This window comes from Colletes latitarsis, chromosome 11, assembly GCF_051014445.1.
Source record: "Colletes latitarsis isolate SP2378_abdomen chromosome 11, iyColLati1, whole genome shotgun sequence".
In the NCBI taxonomy this organism is placed as follows: domain Eukaryota; kingdom Metazoa; phylum Arthropoda; class Insecta; order Hymenoptera; family Colletidae; genus Colletes; species Colletes latitarsis.
Window position 1 is genome coordinate 15,349,693 of NC_135144.1, and position 19,642 is coordinate 15,369,334.

Here is a 19,642-nt window from a genome sequence, read left to right on the forward strand (position 1 = left end):
CGCCACACGATCACGAAACGTTAAAGCGTTAGGTTTTTACATTTTTAAATTGTCCTTTAAACAGTTTTCTAGGTAAAATAATTGATCGGAAAGTGACTGGCGGCGATCGTAGTGCGAGTTGCATGAAATTTTTAAAGCGTCTTGCGGCCATTGCCGAAGGCAAGTAGGCCAACTCGCGTGCACCGCAAATCCAGCGCCGCTTTTGTCTCGCTGATGCTCTTTCGAGACTCGCTATTTCTGGACCGACCAGCCTTTTTCTTTATACCGTTTCTTTTGCAACGGTCCTCGACCAACCCTCGCGATCGCGTTCACACCCCAGAAACGCGCAGAAGCGAATTAAGGAGGCCACGTGCCCCGAGAAAATAGGCCAATTTACAGGACAAGGATCAACATCGTTTACGCTTTTAGCTCTCCGTTGTGCGCGACAGAAAAGATTACCAAGTTTTAGGGCACACGGTGCTCCTACGAATAACAACTACTCGCCTGAAACAAGTTGCAAGGCAATGCTTAACGATAGATTTACGGAATCCGTCGATTTGACTTTCAGATTCCATGTTTAACGTTACGGAACTCATAAATATTATTTGTTTGCAATTTATATTGAATTTAATTTAAGTAACCGTATGAATATGTATCGTAATTTAAAAAAAGAAACCGTATCTTTGAGTAACCGTTAACGTGACAGGTTTCGATAAAAATACGTGCAATCGATTGGCGTTAAGCAACGCTGCGCGAAAAGTAGATAACGCTACATAGTTTGTCTTACTATGATTACAGCATCGATATTATTCGCGTCACTGGCCGCATTAACGCTTTAATGGCGGTACGTTTCGCGCGGACATTATTGCCTCTCGCTGCTTTCGATCCGGCGGAAGCTCCCTAATTCTTTTTCGAGTCTATATTTTTACAAATATTCAAATATTAACTCTCTAGAAAGTTTCGCCATTAAGGAAACCTACAAACGGCCAACGGAATATTTTTAACAAAATTGTTTTTCGATGCTCGATAATGTTTGCTGCGGTAGAATCGAATCGTTCGATCGAAGACTTCGATCTCCTGTTACGCAAACGATTTTCGAGAGCAACATGCTCAGCCTCTTTCGTGTAAGACGTAAGCGATGTAACGACGCGAACGTACCGTTATTTGGACCGACAGTGTCAACTGATTCGTCTCTTTAACGCCGGGGAAATGTGGTACATTAAACGGTACCATTCGAGCCCGATGCCATTCGATGAAATTGCATTTGCTACCGGTCGGTTCTCGACGAAACTTTTCGAAATTCCCTCGACGAGTTCTTATTTCTACGTAAAAATGTGGAAAAAGCGATGTTACGTATTATCCTTCGTTGTCAGGGTTAATGGAAAGACTATGTACACGATGATACAGCCATTTTTCCAACTCCAAGACCAACAATATATCGATTATGGATCGAAATTTCGAAGAAATAGAATATTATGAGAAATAGAAAAATATTAAGAAACACGATATCTAGGAAAATTTAAATTTAATATGGCTTGCAAAAGAGTTAATTCGGAGAGCAAAGCTCGTAGAAGGAACGCAGTTCGTATAGCGAGACGTGGTGGTGATTTCGACGCCAGAGGTCACGACGCGCAACGTCCATGTTGCGGACAGCAGACGAGAAAATAGAATCGTCAGCGAAATACTGTTGCTGCAAATTGTTTGCATTGTTCTAGAGAGTTTCGAGCGAAGTGTGTCGAGGAATCCGGACGGTTTGATACATGCCTATTTATAGGAACGAAGATTCATTACGCGAGGTCCCGTTTCGCGCGTATCGGCGGCTCGTTTAAGCGTTGTGCAACTTGACGGCGTAATATTTTCTCTCGCGTTAATGTCCGTGCACGCTACGAGGAGACCCGCTAAGGAGCAAATTCTTTTCGAATGATTTTTAGAACGTTATTCGTTCGCGACTGGTTGACGCATAAGGGTATTATTCGCGTCGTACCATTTTACGTTCCGTTCGATCGTCCCTTATTATAAAAGTTGAAAACGCGGTTGAAAATAGCCGCTGTAACGATGGTTGAAACGCAACGGTCGTGGGGATAAATTTGAAACGAATAAAAATACTAGAAAGGCGAGCGTACGATAAGGCGTTCGGTTCGAATCTGCTCGGCTCGGCTCGGTTCGGGTTGCGCCGCGCTTACGTAATAAGTCTCGCGTCCCGTACACGTGCTCGACACCACGTGGACTCCGGTCACGTTATGCCGGACGATATCTCTGAAAATGGAATTATTCTTACGTAGTCGCACAGCCTCATAACGACAGACCCTGCCCACTGCGGAGGCCACGATGACCGACACGTGAAGATCACTTTTGGATCGTTCCATCGATTACTTTCCTCTCTTAACGCGCCTTATTCCTTTTTTTTTTTAAACGTCTCGTTCTTTATAAACTACCTAATTTCGGTTGTTAAACGTCCAATTCTCTGGTCAAAACTTTACTTCGCTTCGGTAATCGAAACAACCCGGAATAAGAAAAATTATTTTTACACGTAAAAGTAATCGTTTTAAACGAGGCCCTGTATCTTTTTCCGTTTGCTAGGAGAAACGCAAAGACAATTTGCGGCTCGATCGTACGGAGAAAACAGGACAAGAAACGATATATATATAGTATATAATATAGTATCGTAACTAAGACACTAATTGTATGCTAGAAGCATTATCTAACCATAACTACTCCCACCTAGATTCCGAACAATGTGACTGGACGGAGACCTTTAACAGAGTTATCTTGCCCAACGCAGCTGCTCGAGCGTGTTGTAACTCCGTGCAACGAGCTAAATTGTCGTTAACGGTAAATTACAAGACGCGAACTATTCATCCGTGTGCTCGAATCTAGAATTAATTCCCTGTCCCTGATATATCCTGACTTGGAGACGAGAGGTCGTGCGTCCTTAGAGAACGTCAACGCGACATCGATGGATCGTTTGCTCTTTTTAAACTTTTATGATAACGTGAACGTTTAACGTGGCCGGGATTCGATTTCAATTTCTAGAGTAATTTCGGCTATTTAATTAGAATATATCTACAGTATTGTCCAAAATGGCGGTCGCAAAATGGTACTTCTGGTCCTCGTCGGTAAGCCAAAAAACGGAAACGAAAAGCGTGAAACGAATTCAACGGCCGACTCGATTCTTTCCGTTGCTGAATTCGCGCGAACGCGGTACAGTTGGCGAACCTGCGAGAATCTGTTACGTCAGAAATCCTGATTGCAGAGGTAAGGTAGTGGCAGACCGTGAACCTAAGTGCAACCGGCACGTTGCATGGTCGCACGTGACTAGTTCCGCCAGCTCGGTTTTTTCCACGCTATTTATTTCCTTTCGTGGCTGCTTTCTCCTCTGCCTATTCCTCTTTTTTTCTTGCACCTTCTTTTTTTACCGAACAATTGTTATTTCTTTCCGACATTGTACACCGTGCATGCCCGTTATTTGGTATTTCACGATCGGTTCGGAACGAAACACAGTAGCTCTTACTCTTGAAAATTGACAGGGATACTTCAACGGTCGTGAAAGTATTATCGTATCGTGTGTTTCGTACGAATTGGCGCGTTTATTATCAACGTAATGCATTATAATTTTTTACATGAAAATAACCAGCCTTCTTTGGTCTGGAGCCGCCGCTTAAAACTACTTCTATCGCTACGAATCGCCTTATGAAAATTTGAAATGCTTTAAGTATACGAGTTATATAGGATAAAAACGTTGCAACCGCAACCGCTAAAGGCTAGTGAATAATAATAAAACTGACTAAATTAAGTTATCGGCGTATAAATAATCTAATAAATAAATAAATAAATAAATAAATAAGTATACTAGTGCCTAATTTAGGAATAATTGGATAGACGAGTGAGAATATTTACGAGCAGCGAGAGTCGATTTAATTAGGACTTCGCCTTACGGCGTAAGGGTTTGCAGCCACCGCAACGGTCTTCATCGCTGCTGTACGAATCCGACGAGTCGCAATCGCATGTGGAGCAGTCGCACGACGACGAGAATTGTTCTGAAACGGCATCAATTTTGCAATAAATAATAATCCCTTTCAACATCGATTCCGTAGCTCAAAGTTGGATAAATACTATGGAAAACTTTCCATCGTTCGACCATACACGATATTGCAAAGTTCGCGTTTCGTTATAGAGAAACTAACACGATCGAATTGGTAACGTTCTCACTCAAAAAACTCACTGATACGACGAGACGCCTTCTTTTTAGCGGTCTTTGGACCACACGACGCTTTGCTCGTCTTGGTTGTCTTCGACTTTGGCGGTCGCGGGCATCGTCCTTTCTTCTTGGATTTGCTTTTCCTTTGTCGAGAAGCGTTTCCACACTCCCAGTAGTCGCTATCGGAGCAATCCGTGCTATCCGTGTCCGAGAAAGAGTCCGAAGTGTACGAGGACGAACTGTCGCTGCTCTCCGATTGGTAACAGCCACCCTTACGACGAGAAGTCGATTTCTTGGTCGACTTCTTCGCGGGAGCTTTTCTGCAACTGTTCACCATTTTCCGATCATATTCTTCCTTCCTTTCTTTATTTATTATTAACGGCACTAGCCACACAACGTACGCAAGTTCGTTTCTAAAATTGCGTACGAATAATTGGACGTTAAAAACACGCGACTCTTTGTTTCTTTAGAAATTGTGTAACTTTAGACTTTATACAACAGGTACAACTAACAATTATGTTAATTTATAATCATGCTTGGAAAAGACCTTTGGAATTTGCTTTCAACGATTATTAAACAGTTTATGTAACGACTTTAACCCCTCTCTTCGTTTCGAACTTAAGAATTATACGTTTTCGATTAATTTTTAAACAGTTTGTTAGAATCTCTGAATTTCAAATCTGGCCTCCTGTGCGTCGTTCTCAATGTGAACGGTTCGCTATTTATTTTTGGATATCGACGTCTCATGATTGGAAGGACGAGACAAAGTTATTCAATATAATGTAAGAACATTAAATTGCTTATGTGATTAAATATAGATAACGATAGAAAATTGTTTCATCTCGTTGGAAGACACGTATACGATGAATCGGTACTTTTTAAAACTCTCCTAATAACATTTCGCTGTTTCTTACCTCATTTTTCTGGTTCTACTCTGCTAATTTCTCGGATTATCAACAATTGCGACTCTCTTTTAAGAACAACACGACTATATAGTTGGAATAACCGCTCGAAACGATACGATTTCAATGAAAATTCACAGGTAACCACAAACGATGCTCTCTTCTCGCGTTCGGATACTCGAATGTATCCCGTGACAAATACGTTAGGTTTCCGTATGGACACGTAATATTCGTGTTCCACGGCTTCACCTTCCGGCAACCGTTTGCCCGTCTTGTTTACAATCGGGAATCGCAATAACAACGACCAGTTCAAATTAAATTATTTCGATTGTAACCGAGCGAACTTTCAAAGAGACCATACATACGCCCAGTCAGGAATATACAGTTTAGAAACAGGATTATAACACGAAGCTTCTTACGAAACGAATTCTACTACGTTCATGCGTCTGTATTACATTGCATAGACTCGTACAAAGCAAATAAAAATACAGACCCGGTTATTTTAGTGGAAGAATCGTTGAAGAACCGTGGGGGAGTATGAAGCGACGCGAGTCGGCGATGGCGTTGAAAAACAGGGCTCGAAGGGAGAGAACCCCTAATCCCGTGTCGTAAAACCCTCCCATCTCGAGATTTGTTTGTACGCGCGATTCAGGGATTCGTCGACATAAATTAACGTCATAATTAAATCAAACGACTTAAGCCGAAATAGTTTTAACAGAATTCTTTCGCACGACAGAACCAAAAATATCAAAACGTTGTAACATCGTCGTTCTTTGACATCACGAATATTATCGCCTCTTTTTCAAAAGAAACATGTTCCGTTTACGTAATTAAACGTTTAAACAAAAATGTAAAATATTGTCAGACGTTAAATATTCCGATATAAATTTTGTTACTTTACAGAAATTTGTGTCGTGTGCTTGTTTGAAAATAACCATTCACCGTTGTCCGGATTTAAATCTTGACAAATCGATATTTTCTTTCGTTTCTAAAATTAACGTTCGGAGATCAATGTCATGATCCCCCCTCAATAACATCGATAAACTTCGAAAAAACACCTGCTTCTACATACTTCTCTTATCTGTATAACTGTTTACGCTTGCTGGCATTTCGAAAACGATTTTTTATCGCGTCAAAATACTCCATCCAGTATTTCTCGCGATGCAACTCTTTATAAGTAGAAAATTAATCGCATTTGCAAACAGCATTCTGCGAGAAGAAAATGGTTGGTTGTTCTTTCGAAACTACTCGACCGACCATGTGCTTGCTCTTACATTCGATATAATATCTAATCTTTTTACTCCGATGTTCGCCGTTATTGCTTCTCTCGCCATTCAGATTAAATACTTATTAATGGTGTACCTTTAATCGTTGCTTTACACGTGTAATGGGCAGACAGTTTCAATGGCGAGAGAAAAGCAAACGATTTTTATGTTCCATTATCGTTATTGAGACCCTATCGGCTACGATACGGATAAATATAGAAATAGCGGTTATTACGTCTTATGTAAGAGCAAATAAAGAACAAATGTACCAGAGAAATAAAGTTCATCGTGAATGTTATTCGTTTGAAAATATTGCGATAATATAATATAATACGAGGGTCGTTCAATAAGTCCTTAGAAAATCCAAGAGCTGGTGCTCGTAGCCTCGAAAACTTTTGTTTTTAGTAAACATCATGATTCACTAGACATCTGTCAAATTCTCAGTTATATCCACCACACGATTTCATTTTTATTATCCACTGAAGCAAGAAACTTTTACTTATTAGAAAAATGGAAAAAAGTGAGGTTCGAGCTGTGTTTGCAACAATTTACAATTGGGTAAATGAGTTTAAACGTGGCCGTACATCCACAAATGATGAACGTCGTTCGAGACACCTAGTGGAAGTGACTACTTCCGAAATGATTGACAAAATCCACGATATGGGTTTGAGTGATCGACGAACCAAAGTGCGCGAAATAGTTGAGGCCACAGGTATATCGCAAGGTACAGTGTTTTCAATTTTGCACGAAAAATTGAGTATGAAGAAAATCTTGGCAAGATGGGTGCCGCGTTTTGGCGCTTTTTCGTCGCAATCCTGACGAGTTTCCGCGTCGATAAATAACTGTGGACGAAACGTGGATACACCACTGTACTCCAGAGACAAAAAGGAACAGTCAAACCAGTGGGTTTTTGAAGACAAATGGACTCCGAAGAAGGCGAAAACGGTGAAATCGTCCGACAAGGTGATGGCCACAGTTTTTTGGGATGCACGCGGAATCATCTACACCGATTACTGGGAAAAGGGGAAAACAATAACTGGAGAGTATTATGCGTCGTTATTGCACCGGTTGAGCGAAGAAATCAAGAAAAAACGTTCTCGTTTGAAAAAAGAAGATCCTCTTCCATCGAGACAATGCACGGGTGCAGACCTGTACAGTTTCGATGGCCAAAATCACGGAATTAAAGTTCGAATTGTTACAACATCCACCGTATTTACCGGATTTCGCCCCCAGTGACTTTTTTTTATTTCCAAATTTTTAAAAATGGCTTAGCGGACAACGGTTCACGTCGAACGAGGAGGTCACCGCCCAGATGCCTATTTTGAGGACCTTCCGAAATCTTATTTTTTAGATGGTTAACGAAGTTGGAGAAACGCTTGGAAAAGTATATAGAGCTAAAAGGAGATTATGTTGAAAAATAAAAAAAAAAAACTACCTAAAATATTTTGTTTTTCTATCTTTTTCTAAGGACTTATTGAACGACCCTCGTAGTATTATAAAAAGTTTGTCTCGCCTGTGATTAGCAATATTGATCGAAGAGGATCGAGAGAGGGTAAGAACTGTTCGAGTCCATTAAGAACGAAGAAGGGACATCGAGCAGACTTGGAGCAGCGTTGCTCCGGAATGTCCATCATAACGCTACGTACGAGCTTATCATTCACGCGTGTGGATTCGTCCTGTCATCCGCAGACACGGTTGCTTTGTTTAGCGTTTTGACGCCAGCTCCGCCGCGCGACAGATTGAAGATCGATGCGACAATAGGCCGTGCACCGGATATTCCCTATTGTCCCGTTAATCTGCTCCGGTAAATCCATTGTACCCGTTTCAGCGGCGCGTTGCTCGCGGTTTCGACTACCCCCTGCTCTTTCCCTTGCATCCTCGCGCACCGGGACGATAGGTAAAAATTTCATAAGACTCCTACCGGGCCAGAAATCCAACGAACGCGATGCAAATACGATCGTGTGATACGAGGTGTGTAACTTAAGTAATGAGACTGGCAACGTAGCGTTCGATCTGTCAACATTTGGGACGCGGGACATGGAGAGACTGTAGGTGAACGTGTGATACGCCTTCGATACAAGTTTGTACCCGCTAGAGTCATTTGGTTGTCCGTAGCAATTGTTTTCGTAAAACAGTTCTCTCTAGTGCGTTCTGAAAATGAGTCAAAAGCCATGCTGATTAGCTTTTTCGATAGCGAGGGAATCGTCCACAAACAGTTTGTGCCTCAAGGCCAAACGATCAATCAACACTTTTACCGAGAGGTTCTAGAAAAACTTCGAAAAAGGGTCATGCGTGTGAGGCCAAACATCAAGAACAACTGGGTGTTGCATCACGTCAATGCGCCTTGTCACACAGCAATTTCAGCAAATGAGTTTTTGGCCAGTAAAAACATTCCTGCGGCTCCTCAACCTCCTTATTCGCCTCACTTGAGTCCTTCCGATTTTTTCCTTTTCCCGACATTGAAAAATTACCACGAGGGACGGCATTTTGGGACACTCAAAAACATTGAAACGGCTGTAACCGACCAGCTGAAGGCTACACCAGTATCCGAGTTCCAACATTGCTATGAGGATTGGAAGAATCGTCTCTAGGCGCTGTGTGGCTTCCCAAGGAAATTATTTTGAGGGAGACAATATTGAATTGTAATTCTACTCGAATAAAAAAATTTTTTAAAATTAGTCTCATTACTTAATTTACACACCTCGTAGATTGTAAAGGAGTGTTGGTCCTGGGCCTGATAGCGGACCCGTCGCAGTAAGACAACCTCTAACACGTAGAAACGAGTCTGCGTTAACCGAGTTTCGTTTTGTTTCGATAAAAGATAACGTACAAAGTGGTTTACTCAAGAGAAACGATTTTTTCGACTAGCCCTTTATTCGTACTATTCCATCGAGTAACGGTAGGATAGAATCGCTGAGTATACTATATCGATCCGCGAACGTGTGCCGATGTGAATCGATCCGTGAATTTGTCCCAGCTAAACGAGCCCGGGAACGGGCGCCGATACAATCGAGCCTCGACTTGCGCAACCTTCGCCGAGGGTTATGACACCCCGGTTATGGCACCAATGCGCCGGGCCTGCAGTTATTGTCGAGCGAGTTGCACGTGTCGTTGATCGAAAGGTCCGACGGTCTCTCCGTGTCCCAATGGCGCAATACGCCGGCTGCACCTACACGCTTGTTCCTTTACGATTACACAAGGTTGCTGCCGATCACACACATTCCCTCCTCTAATCCCACAGACACCGAGGAACCTATTTTTTCGTTTTTCGCCCCGACCAAATACATCTCTCCCTAACCTTCCTTACATTCATTACTGTTCGTATCCGTCCCTTAATTAAATTTGGCCATTTTTATTTAATATAATAAACTGTAAAGATGAAACCTTCAACGAGCTGTGGCGTCGCCTTCCATGCTTGCCACCAGAGGGGTCGTGCTCTCACAAGCGCTTGACCGACCACTCGGTTGCTATACATTCCTCGACCGACTTCCTAATATATCAATCGTCTAAGGCAGGGCCTGCTAGAAAGCCTTACTAATAAGTCCACTAGCAGGCCCGACGAAACGCTTCCCCTCCTATCCTTTTCTGTCTTACGAGATTCTCACGAGTTTCCACACCGCAGCGATGCAGCGCCACAGAGCACAAAGTTGCGATACGCTTTTTGATCGATCAACGAGACCGGTACTCGACCGTCGATTGACGGTTCCCGAGTCCATGGATCTTCCGCGAGTTCCATCAAAGGATTTTCTTTGCGTCTACGCAGAATTCGACAGTAGGAAGATGACGTTTACGGGCCAACTAAACGCAACAAGAAAGCCCAAAGGCTATCTTTGTTTCGTGCAAGACGGTTGCATCCGGTTAAAATGTTCCCTCCAGAAAGCTCTCTACGCCCCGTTTAGTTCTTTTCTTATTTCGACCAGCGCGTTCAAAATTGTTCGATTCCTATCATTGTCTTGTTTTCTTTCGATTTGAAATTTGAAATACACCGGCCCGCTTTTCATGATCGATAACGTATACGTTCTTCGACGCATAAGAGTTCATCGTTGCCCCATCTATCGATTTGGCCAACACTTCTTAGGCTCGAAGAACACGCGCTGCGATCGAAAACTTTGTAAACGCTGGTAATGTGTATTTAGAACCCCAGAAAAGTGGGCCGACAAAATACATTGGATGTAAGATCTACTCGCATACCTCGTCTGTGATAGAACCACAGACGAGATATAAGAGTAGACTTTTCACCTTATGGACTTCCGTGACCCAATCTGACTGCCATACCGACCTAAAAATTCGGAGGTAATTTTAACGTCCTCTTCTCATGAATGGCAGTCAGTTGAAAAACTATTCACTGAATTAGTACTGATGGAGAGACAGCTGCAGTGTGTGGATTAATAAAAAAGGCAACCCAGTATTATCAGACGGCAGATCAGGGACAGAAATTTTTTGGCGAAAAAAAATTTTTTCAAATCGTTTTAAAAAAATTATTTCCAGTTGCAAAGGTCAACTACAATAATTTTTGGTTAATAGACATACACCAGAAATCCTACTCATGTTCGAGAAAAAAATTCTAACGTACAATCTACTCGTATACCTCCTCAGTGAGGCAAGTGTCTAGACGTGACATCTAACGCATGTTTTAGGTCCATGGGGTTCTAAAGCCCCATTACCATGTCGGTATCACTCGCAACCTTACCAACGGGTTATAGAAAACGATCGTAGCACTTCAAACGGTAAGAAATGAAATTAGAGGAATTCTTTTCTTTTTCAACAAACTGAAGCGGTACGAACCAGAGTCGGGCATCAATTGCGATTAAAAAATTTAACAACCAGAATTAAGTCGCGGTTCAAAATTACGAACAGCCGTCTCAGGCACCGGAGGAGTTCAGCTGATGCAGCTAAATAAGCTGCTTTGTAATTGTTGGATGCTACCCCGGAAAGTAAACGCGAAAAAATAATTGCAACACTAAAAACAATCGCGATAAAATTCATGATATTATATTTACAACGCGAGTAATTTTTATATTTCGCAACGCTACTACAAACCGCAATTTATGTTTATACGCAACTCTACCCTGGAAAAGCAAACGCGAAAAATTCTCATTCTTAGCAACACTAAATGGAACTTTACAATTAATGTAAATTATTTGCAAGAGTAACTAGGCAAAGAAACGCGAGTAATTCATACTACGCAACGCTGATAACAAACCGCTATCAAAGTTCTTATTCGCAACACTACTCTGAAAGAAAACGCGAAAAATATTCATCGTTCGCAACTCTAACTGTTCTCGTGATATACTGATCTTAGTCGCAACGCTATCCTGGAAGCAAACGCGGTAATATTCATATACCGCGACACTAATAAAATCGCGTATCAAATAATGCGCAACGCTAATTTTACTAATGCGAGCAGCCGTTCCAGGTTGCTTCGTGATGCTGGAGAAGGTACCATCTGAAAAACTACAAGTACTACAACTACAGGCGACAACAGTGACATAATAGGAACATGGAATGACTCTCCATCCTCATCCGAAGATGAAGATGAAGAACCATTTGTTGCAGCCCACTCTTGTGACAGTTTGTCAGGGCCTCTTCGACTCCCGAGAGTCTCTTCTTTCTTCGGCGGTCCTGCCAGAGCCTGAAACTTAAACCTACGCTCGAGATTCCGTGCAATACACAGTCCTCCAACGATTCTACGAATCGTTATCGGAACAGGTGTGGAGAAACTCGAACGGGACGAGCGTTTCGGGGATCCTACCGCGAACGAACGCGACCGCGAAGAGCGATTGTAAAGCCGCGCGATTCCAAGAATCGAAAGTAAAACCAAAACAAACGGTACAATCCGTTTGGATCGGCTAACGTTTCGACTCTTAAAATCGAACTACAGGTACAGGGCTTATAATAGCCCTCCCCTGACCCTACCTACTTATATCTAACACGCATACCAGAAAGCAAGTTACCTACCTACCTAACCCTATATTTAAAAAATTGCAAAACTCATTCTCGCAAACATACGCTCCACGGTTCTCACGCATAATGTCCGGGCGCAAAAGCCTACACTAGAGAGGATGCCCCGGGGTTCCTCCGACACCCGAACATTCCACACAACATTCATACTCTAATGTTTACGTACCAATGCCTGAAATCAACCGACAAAGACTAGCGATCATTGCGTATTTCAAGTAACTTTTAAATAATAGAAGCTTTGATAAAATGATTTTCTGCATTCCGATGTTTAGAATCAAGAAATTAATTGTATTTACGTTTCATTAAATATTCGATGTTATTGTCTTTGAACATGCAAAGAGTATGAGCAAGATGAAATAGAATTTTATTTGTAAATTATATTAAAGTTTTAAAACGACGCAATTCCACAGCCTACCCACACACACACACACACACTCATATGTGAAATTGCGTCGCGCACGATACACTAACTCAATGTCAGTCGCACATAGATATTATTAGGCATTTTTAGAAACTAAGTCATCGTGCCCATTGCCTTCGCTCACGCATGTAGCACCTGGGCACTTGGGTGAGTTTAGGCAATGAACACGGAAAGGTATCCTGAAAATCCTGAACTAGAATAAATGATTATAATAAATGCTAGCGGATAACGAAATAGTATTTGTATATTCTTTCTTATTTTATTTCTTTTACTGGACTTGATATTTCTGATAAATAAAGAGGAAAATTTTAATATACAATAATAATGAGGAATATTATTAGCAAAGGAAATTATTCTGATTAAAATTGAATTTTTTAAGACGAAAGGTTTTATAAGAAAATAATTTACTTTGAAAATATAAGGAAAAATTATTGAAGCAAACTGATTAAAATATTTAACCCTTGAGCAATTCTGTTGTCAAAGCGTATTTTCTAAAAATGAAAGTGGTACATAATGCATGTTACTTTGACTCAAGAATTTACCCAGCGCGAAACATCTTTTTGTACATGAATTGTAACATCAAATTTTTGAATAAGAAAAGACTTTAATGCCTTCGGTAATAAGTCATCAAATTATATTTTCATATGAAGCACGAACAATATAAAAAACAATCAATATTACAAGTCAAAGAATTTATTTTTATTTTCTGAGAAATTTCACGTTATATTAAAAATCGCGGAGCACAAAAAGACCCTAGCCTGATCTATAAAATAAAACAATATACATATGTTCCTATTCACGGGTATAAAAAATACCCGTGGTCACTACTCGCCAAAAATACTACGTATACAACCGGGCACCCGTGTTGTTTCGGACCTTTGGTCCTACAACATGATTGGGGACCGGAGGGACGAAAATCACATGCGACTCACCAATCGTTGACTACGACGACGATGACGCTGCCCAGCCAAATACATCAGCCCAAGTTATCTGCATGGTCCAGCTGCTGGTCTCCAGGATGAAATCCATAGTCTGTAAAGCACAAGAAAACAATCATAATCTACTGTACAAATTATAGGTATACATTTAATAAATTAATATAAAAGATACTATGTTCAAAACTAATTACAGGTTTTTGATCATTTAAAAAATTTTAAATCGTTAACAAAATTTGAAAATATTATTCTTTTCTAAAGGTACGTAGAATAAAATAGGATGATACTTACGTTTTTTATTTGTAGACTCTCGCTCAATATACATATATTTCTCTTTGGTGATGCAGTGATTCTAACACCGGCGTCGAGTAATTTTAATTTTTAAAAGAGAAATGAAAAAGAAATATTAAAAAAATGATAAACTAACGCGACCGAAAATCAAAGTCGGCGAACAAGAGGCTCTACTGTCGCGATTTTGGAAGCAAAGAGCCACAACGCTCTGGACAAAATATAAAAATGCGCAATATACACTGACTCGACTTTCGCGTGTGCCTAAAGTATAAACGAAACTCTACTCGAAGCGACTATGCTTCGAAAAACAATCAACTAATCTACGCAACAAACACTGATTCTATCGACCGCATTGCGCGCGGTCACTAAAATTTCTGAAAAAAATACTGAAATAAGAAATAAGAAATAATTAAGTAATCATTCAGACACGTCTATTTATAGATTTAGTATTAAATTTGACCGATAAAAACACAAAAACATGTAAACATATATAGGTACGAACTCACTTGATGTAATGAAGTTGATTTCCCCAATATTCCATTTTCAATTCCTTCCATTTGCCATTTCCAAACATGGCGTCGATTGTATGCCGATAGCGTCCCTTCCAGTCGAACACGACAATCAAAATCTGTAACAGCAATAAAACACATATTACGATTCAATGTGTTAACATAAATGTACTTATAACTTAATTAAACATCGACTGAACCCGAAATATGGTCCATGAATTGTTAATTATGTTTACAGACTTCATAATTGACTACGACTATGTATGGGAAGAGCACGTACGAAACAGATCAAACAGTTTTCGCGATTCCGATTGACTTGAACGTCGGAAACGTCTTAATATTAAATGAAAGCACTACCAGACAATAAAGGAAAGTACTATGAGCGATTTGGAACATTAAGATGACAATAATTAAAAATTACCTGTCTCATTAGACGCGAAGCCTGTCACTGCATCTCATAACACGAGCTTCCAGAGGACAAATGACAGACGGGAACGGTCGCGTCTCCCGCGGGGGGCAAAGAGTGGGGAGCGCGGCAAGATGGTCACGTAGTCCAGTCTCGACTCTCAATCTGTATTTCGGAAGAAAAGGTTAAACCTTATATCTCGAATAACTGAAAATAAATAAAGTAAATACATAAAATAAATGCAAAAAGATATCAGACAAACAATTAATTAATGATTTATTGTCTTTATATCCTTGTGACGTCACAATGAAGAACAGCCAATCACAGACACTGCTTGGACATCGAATATCGATCTGTTAATCGACACAGAAGTAACTAGATCGATTGAAATATATTAATTATAACTGTAGAAACATATAACGTGTAAATATTTCCTTTTAACGTAAATTGCAATCAGTTTCTCACGTAAATGTTCCTTTTGTGTATAGTATATTTTCGAAAATTATTTATTTCAGTTTTCACTAGATTTACATAAAAATCTATCTTGATTCTATGTCGATAACATTGGGCTTGATTTATGGTAAGAAGTTGGTAGTACAGACATAAACGAAGTGTGAAATAGATGTCCCAGACGAACATTTTTTCGTAACACACGGATTAAGGGCACAGGCAATGCATAGTGAAGATGTGTAAAGCAACTTTTTTTCGCGACGAACGGACAAGGAATTTGTGAGCCCAGCTGCAAGGTTAAGTCGAGCGGCCGGCGGCCGCGAATATAAACAGAATCTAACCGAGCGTTGAAAAGACAACAAGCATATCAGATGACTGACCCTGGATTACGAATGCTAGCAACGGTAATAATTAAATTACTTTTACAAAATACTGGTGAATACAAAAGAAATAAATACAGACAAGCAATAATCAAGTGCAATATTTAGTGGGAGACAGAGACCATTCACGCAAAGGAAAAATGTCGTGAAAAATGAATGTCTTTCTATATTCTCTATATATTATTTGTCCATTGTTGTTGCATACACAAATTTTGCATAAAAAGCATTGATTAAAATAGTGATAATAAATGTATTTCAATCGATCTAGTTACTTCTGTGTCGATTAACAGATCGATATTCGATGTCCAAGCAGTGTCTGTGATTGGCTGTTCTTCATTGTGACGTCACAAGGATATAAAGACAATAAATCATTAATTAATTGTTTGTCTGATATCTTTTTGCATTTATTTTATGTATTTACTTTATTTATTTTCAGTTATTCGAGATATAAGGTTTAACCTTTTCTTCCGAAATACAGATTGAGAGTCGAGACTGGACTACGTGACCATCTTGCCGCGCTCCCCACTCTTTGCCCCCCGCGGGAGACGCGACCGTTCCCGTCTGTCATTTGTCCTCTGGAAGCTCGTGTTATGAGATGCAGTGACAGGCTTCGCGTCTAATGAGACAGGTAATTTTTAATTATTGTCATCTTAATGTTCCAAATCGCTCATAGTACTTTCCTTTATTGTCTGGTAGTGCTTTCATTTAATATTAAGACGTTTCCGACGTTCAAGTCAATCGGAATCGCGAAAACTGTTTGATCTGTTTCGTACGTGCTCTTCCCATACATAGTCGTAGTCAATTATGAAGTCTGTAAACATAATTAACAATTCATGGACCATATTTCGGGTTCAGTCGATGTTTAATTAAGTTATAAGTACATTTATGTTAACACATTGAATCGTAATATGTGTTTTATTGCTGTTACAGATTTTGATTGTCGTGTTCGACTGGAAGGGACGCTATCGGCATACAATCGACGCCATGTTTGGAAATGGCAAATGGAAGGAATTGAAAATGGAATATTGGGGAAATCAACTTCATTACATCAAGTGAGTTCGTACCTATATATGTTTACATGTTTTTGTGTTTTTATCGGTCAAATTTAATACTAAATCTATAAATAGACGTGTCTGAATGATTACTTAATTATTTCTTATTTCTTATTTCAGTATTTTTTTCAGAAATTTTAGTGACCGCGCGCAATGCGGTCGATAGAATCAGTGTTTGTTGCGTAGATTAGTTGATTGTTTTTCGAAGCATAGTCGCTTCGAGTAGAGTTTCGTTTATACTTTAGGCACACGCGAAAGTCGAGTCAGTGTATATTGCGCATTTTTATATTTTGTCCAGAGCGTTGTGGCTCTTTGCTTCCAAAATCGCGACAGTAGAGCCTCTTGTTCGCCGACTTTGATTTTCGGTCGCGTTAGTTTATCATTTTTTTAATATTTCTTTTTCATTTCTCTTTTAAAAATTAAAATTACTCGACGCCGGTGTTAGAATCACTGCATCACCAAAGAGAAATATATGTATATTGAGCGAGAGTCTACAAATAAAAAACGTAAGTATCATCCTATTTTATTCTACGTACCTTTAGAAAAGAATAATATTTTCAAATTTTGTTAACGATTTAAAATTTTTTAAATGATCAAAAACCTGTAATTAGTTTTGAACATAGTATCTTTTATATTAATTTATTAAATGTATACCTATAATTTGTACAGTAGATTATGATTGTTTTCTTGTGCTTTACAGACTATGGATTTCATCCTGGAGACCAGCAGCTGGACCATGCAGATAACTTGGGCTGATGTATTTGGCTGGGCAGCGTCATCGTCGTCGTAGTCAACGATTGGTGAGTCGCATGTGATTTTCGTCCCTCCGGTCCCCAATCATGTTGTAGGACCAAAGGTCCGAAACAACACGGGTGCCCGGTTGTATACGTAGTATTTTTGGCGAGTAGTGACCACGGGTATTTTTTATACCCGTGAATAGGAACATATGTATATTGTTTTATTTTATAGATCAGGCTAGGGTCTTTTTGTGCTCCGCGATTTTTAATATAACGTGAAATTTCTCAGAAAATAAAAATAAATTCTTTGACTTGTAATATTGATTGTTTTTTATATTGTTCGTGCTTCATATGAAAATATAATTTGATGACTTATTACCGAAGGCATTAAAGTCTTTTCTTATTCAAAAATTTGATGTTACAATTCATGTACAAAAAGATGTTTCGCGCTGGGTAAATTCTTGAGTCAAAGTAACATGCATTATGTACCACTTTCATTTTTAGAAAATACGCTTTGACAACAGAATTGCTCAAGGGTTAAATATTTTAATCAGTTTGCTTCAATAATTTTTCCTTATATTTTCAAAGTAAATTATTTTCTTATAAAACCTTTCGTCTTAAAAAATTCAATTTTAATCAGAATAATTTCCTTTGCTAATAATATTCCTCATTATTATTGTATATTAAAATTTTCCTCTTTATTTATCAGAAATATCAAGTCCAGTAAAAGAAATAAAATAAGAAAGAATATACAAATACTATTTCGTTATCCGCTAGCATTTATTATAATCATTTATTCTAGTTCAGGATTTTCAGGATACCTTTCCGTGTTCATTGCCTAAACTCACCCAAGTGCCCAGGTGCTACATGCGTGAGCGAAGGCAATGGGCACGATGACTTAGTTTCTAAAAATGCCTAATAATATCTATGTGCGACTGACATTGAGTTAGTGTATCGTGCGCGACGCAATTTCACATATGAGTGTGTGTGTGTGTGTGTGGGTAGGCTGTGGAATTGCGTCGTTTTAAAACTTTAATATAATTTACAAATAAAATTCTATTTCATCTTGCTCATACTCTTTGCATGTTCAAAGACAATAACATCGAATATTTAATGAAACGTAAATACAATTAATTTCTTGATTCTAAACATCGGAATGCAGAAAATCATTTTATCAAAGCTTCTATTATTTAAAAGTTACTTGAAATACGCAATGATCGCTAGTCTTTGTCGGTTGATTTCAGGCATTGGTACGTAAACATTAGAGTATGAATGTTGTGTGGAATGTTCGGGTGTCGGAGGAACCCCGGGGCATCCTCTCTAGTGTAGGCTTTTGCGCCCGGACATTATGCGTGAGAACCGTGGAGCGTATGTTTGCGAGAATGAGTTTTGCAATTTTTTAAATATAGGGTTAGGTAGGTAGGTAACTTGCTTTCTGGTATGCGTGTTAGATATAAGTAGGTAGGGTCATGGGAGGGCTATTATAAGCCCTGTACCTGTAGTTCGATTTTAAGAGTCGAAACGTTAGCCGATCCAAACGGATTGTACCGTTTGTTTTGGTTTTACTTTCGATTCTTGGAATCGCGCGGCTTTACAGTCGCTCTTCGCGGTCGCGTTCGTTCGCGGTAGGATCCCCGAAACGCTCGTCCCGTTCGAGTTTCTCCACACCTGTTCCGATAACGATTCGTAGAATCGTTGGAGGACTGTGTATTGCACGGAATCTCGAGCGTAGGTTTAAGTTTCAGGCTCTGGCAGGACCGCCGAAGAAAGAAGAGACTCTCGGGAGTCGAAGAGGCCCTGACAAACTGTCGCAAGAGTGGGCTGCAACAAATGGTTCTTCATCTTCATCTTCGGATGAGGATGGAGAGTCATTCCATGTTCCTATTATGTCACTGTTGTCGCCTGTAGTTGTAGTACTTGTAGTTTTTCAGATGGTACCTTCTCCAGCATCACGAAGCAACCTGGAACGGCTGCACGCATTAGTAAAATTAGCGTTGCGCATTATTTGATACGCGATTTTATTAGTGTCGCGGTATATGAATATTATCGCGTTTGCTTCCAGGATAGCGTTGCGACTAAGATCAGTATATCACGAGAACAGTTAGAGTTGCGAACGATGAATATTTTTCGCGTTTTCTTTCAGAGTAGTGTTGCGA

At 39.8% G+C, this 19,642-nt stretch overlaps 2 protein-coding genes across 2 annotated transcripts in view; one reads left to right on the top strand and one right to left on the bottom strand.

Annotated features, from left to right (window-relative positions):
* Window positions 1-19,642, top strand: part of LOC143348464 (caveolin-3) — an 81,675-nt gene that overhangs the window by 54,007 nt on the left and 8,026 nt on the right. The gene's annotated exons all lie outside the window — the stretch shown is intronic.
* Window positions 3,543-5,348, bottom strand: LOC143347627 (uncharacterized). Its single transcript, XM_076776986.1, has 3 exons — window positions 5,092-5,348; window positions 4,202-4,503; window positions 3,543-4,016 (listed from the first exon to the last, which is right to left on the bottom strand). The coding sequence occupies exons 1-3, from the start codon at window positions 5,094-5,096 to the stop codon at window positions 3,898-3,900; spliced, it is 426 nt and encodes a 141-aa protein (XP_076633101.1). The 5' UTR covers window positions 5,097-5,348; the 3' UTR covers window positions 3,543-3,897.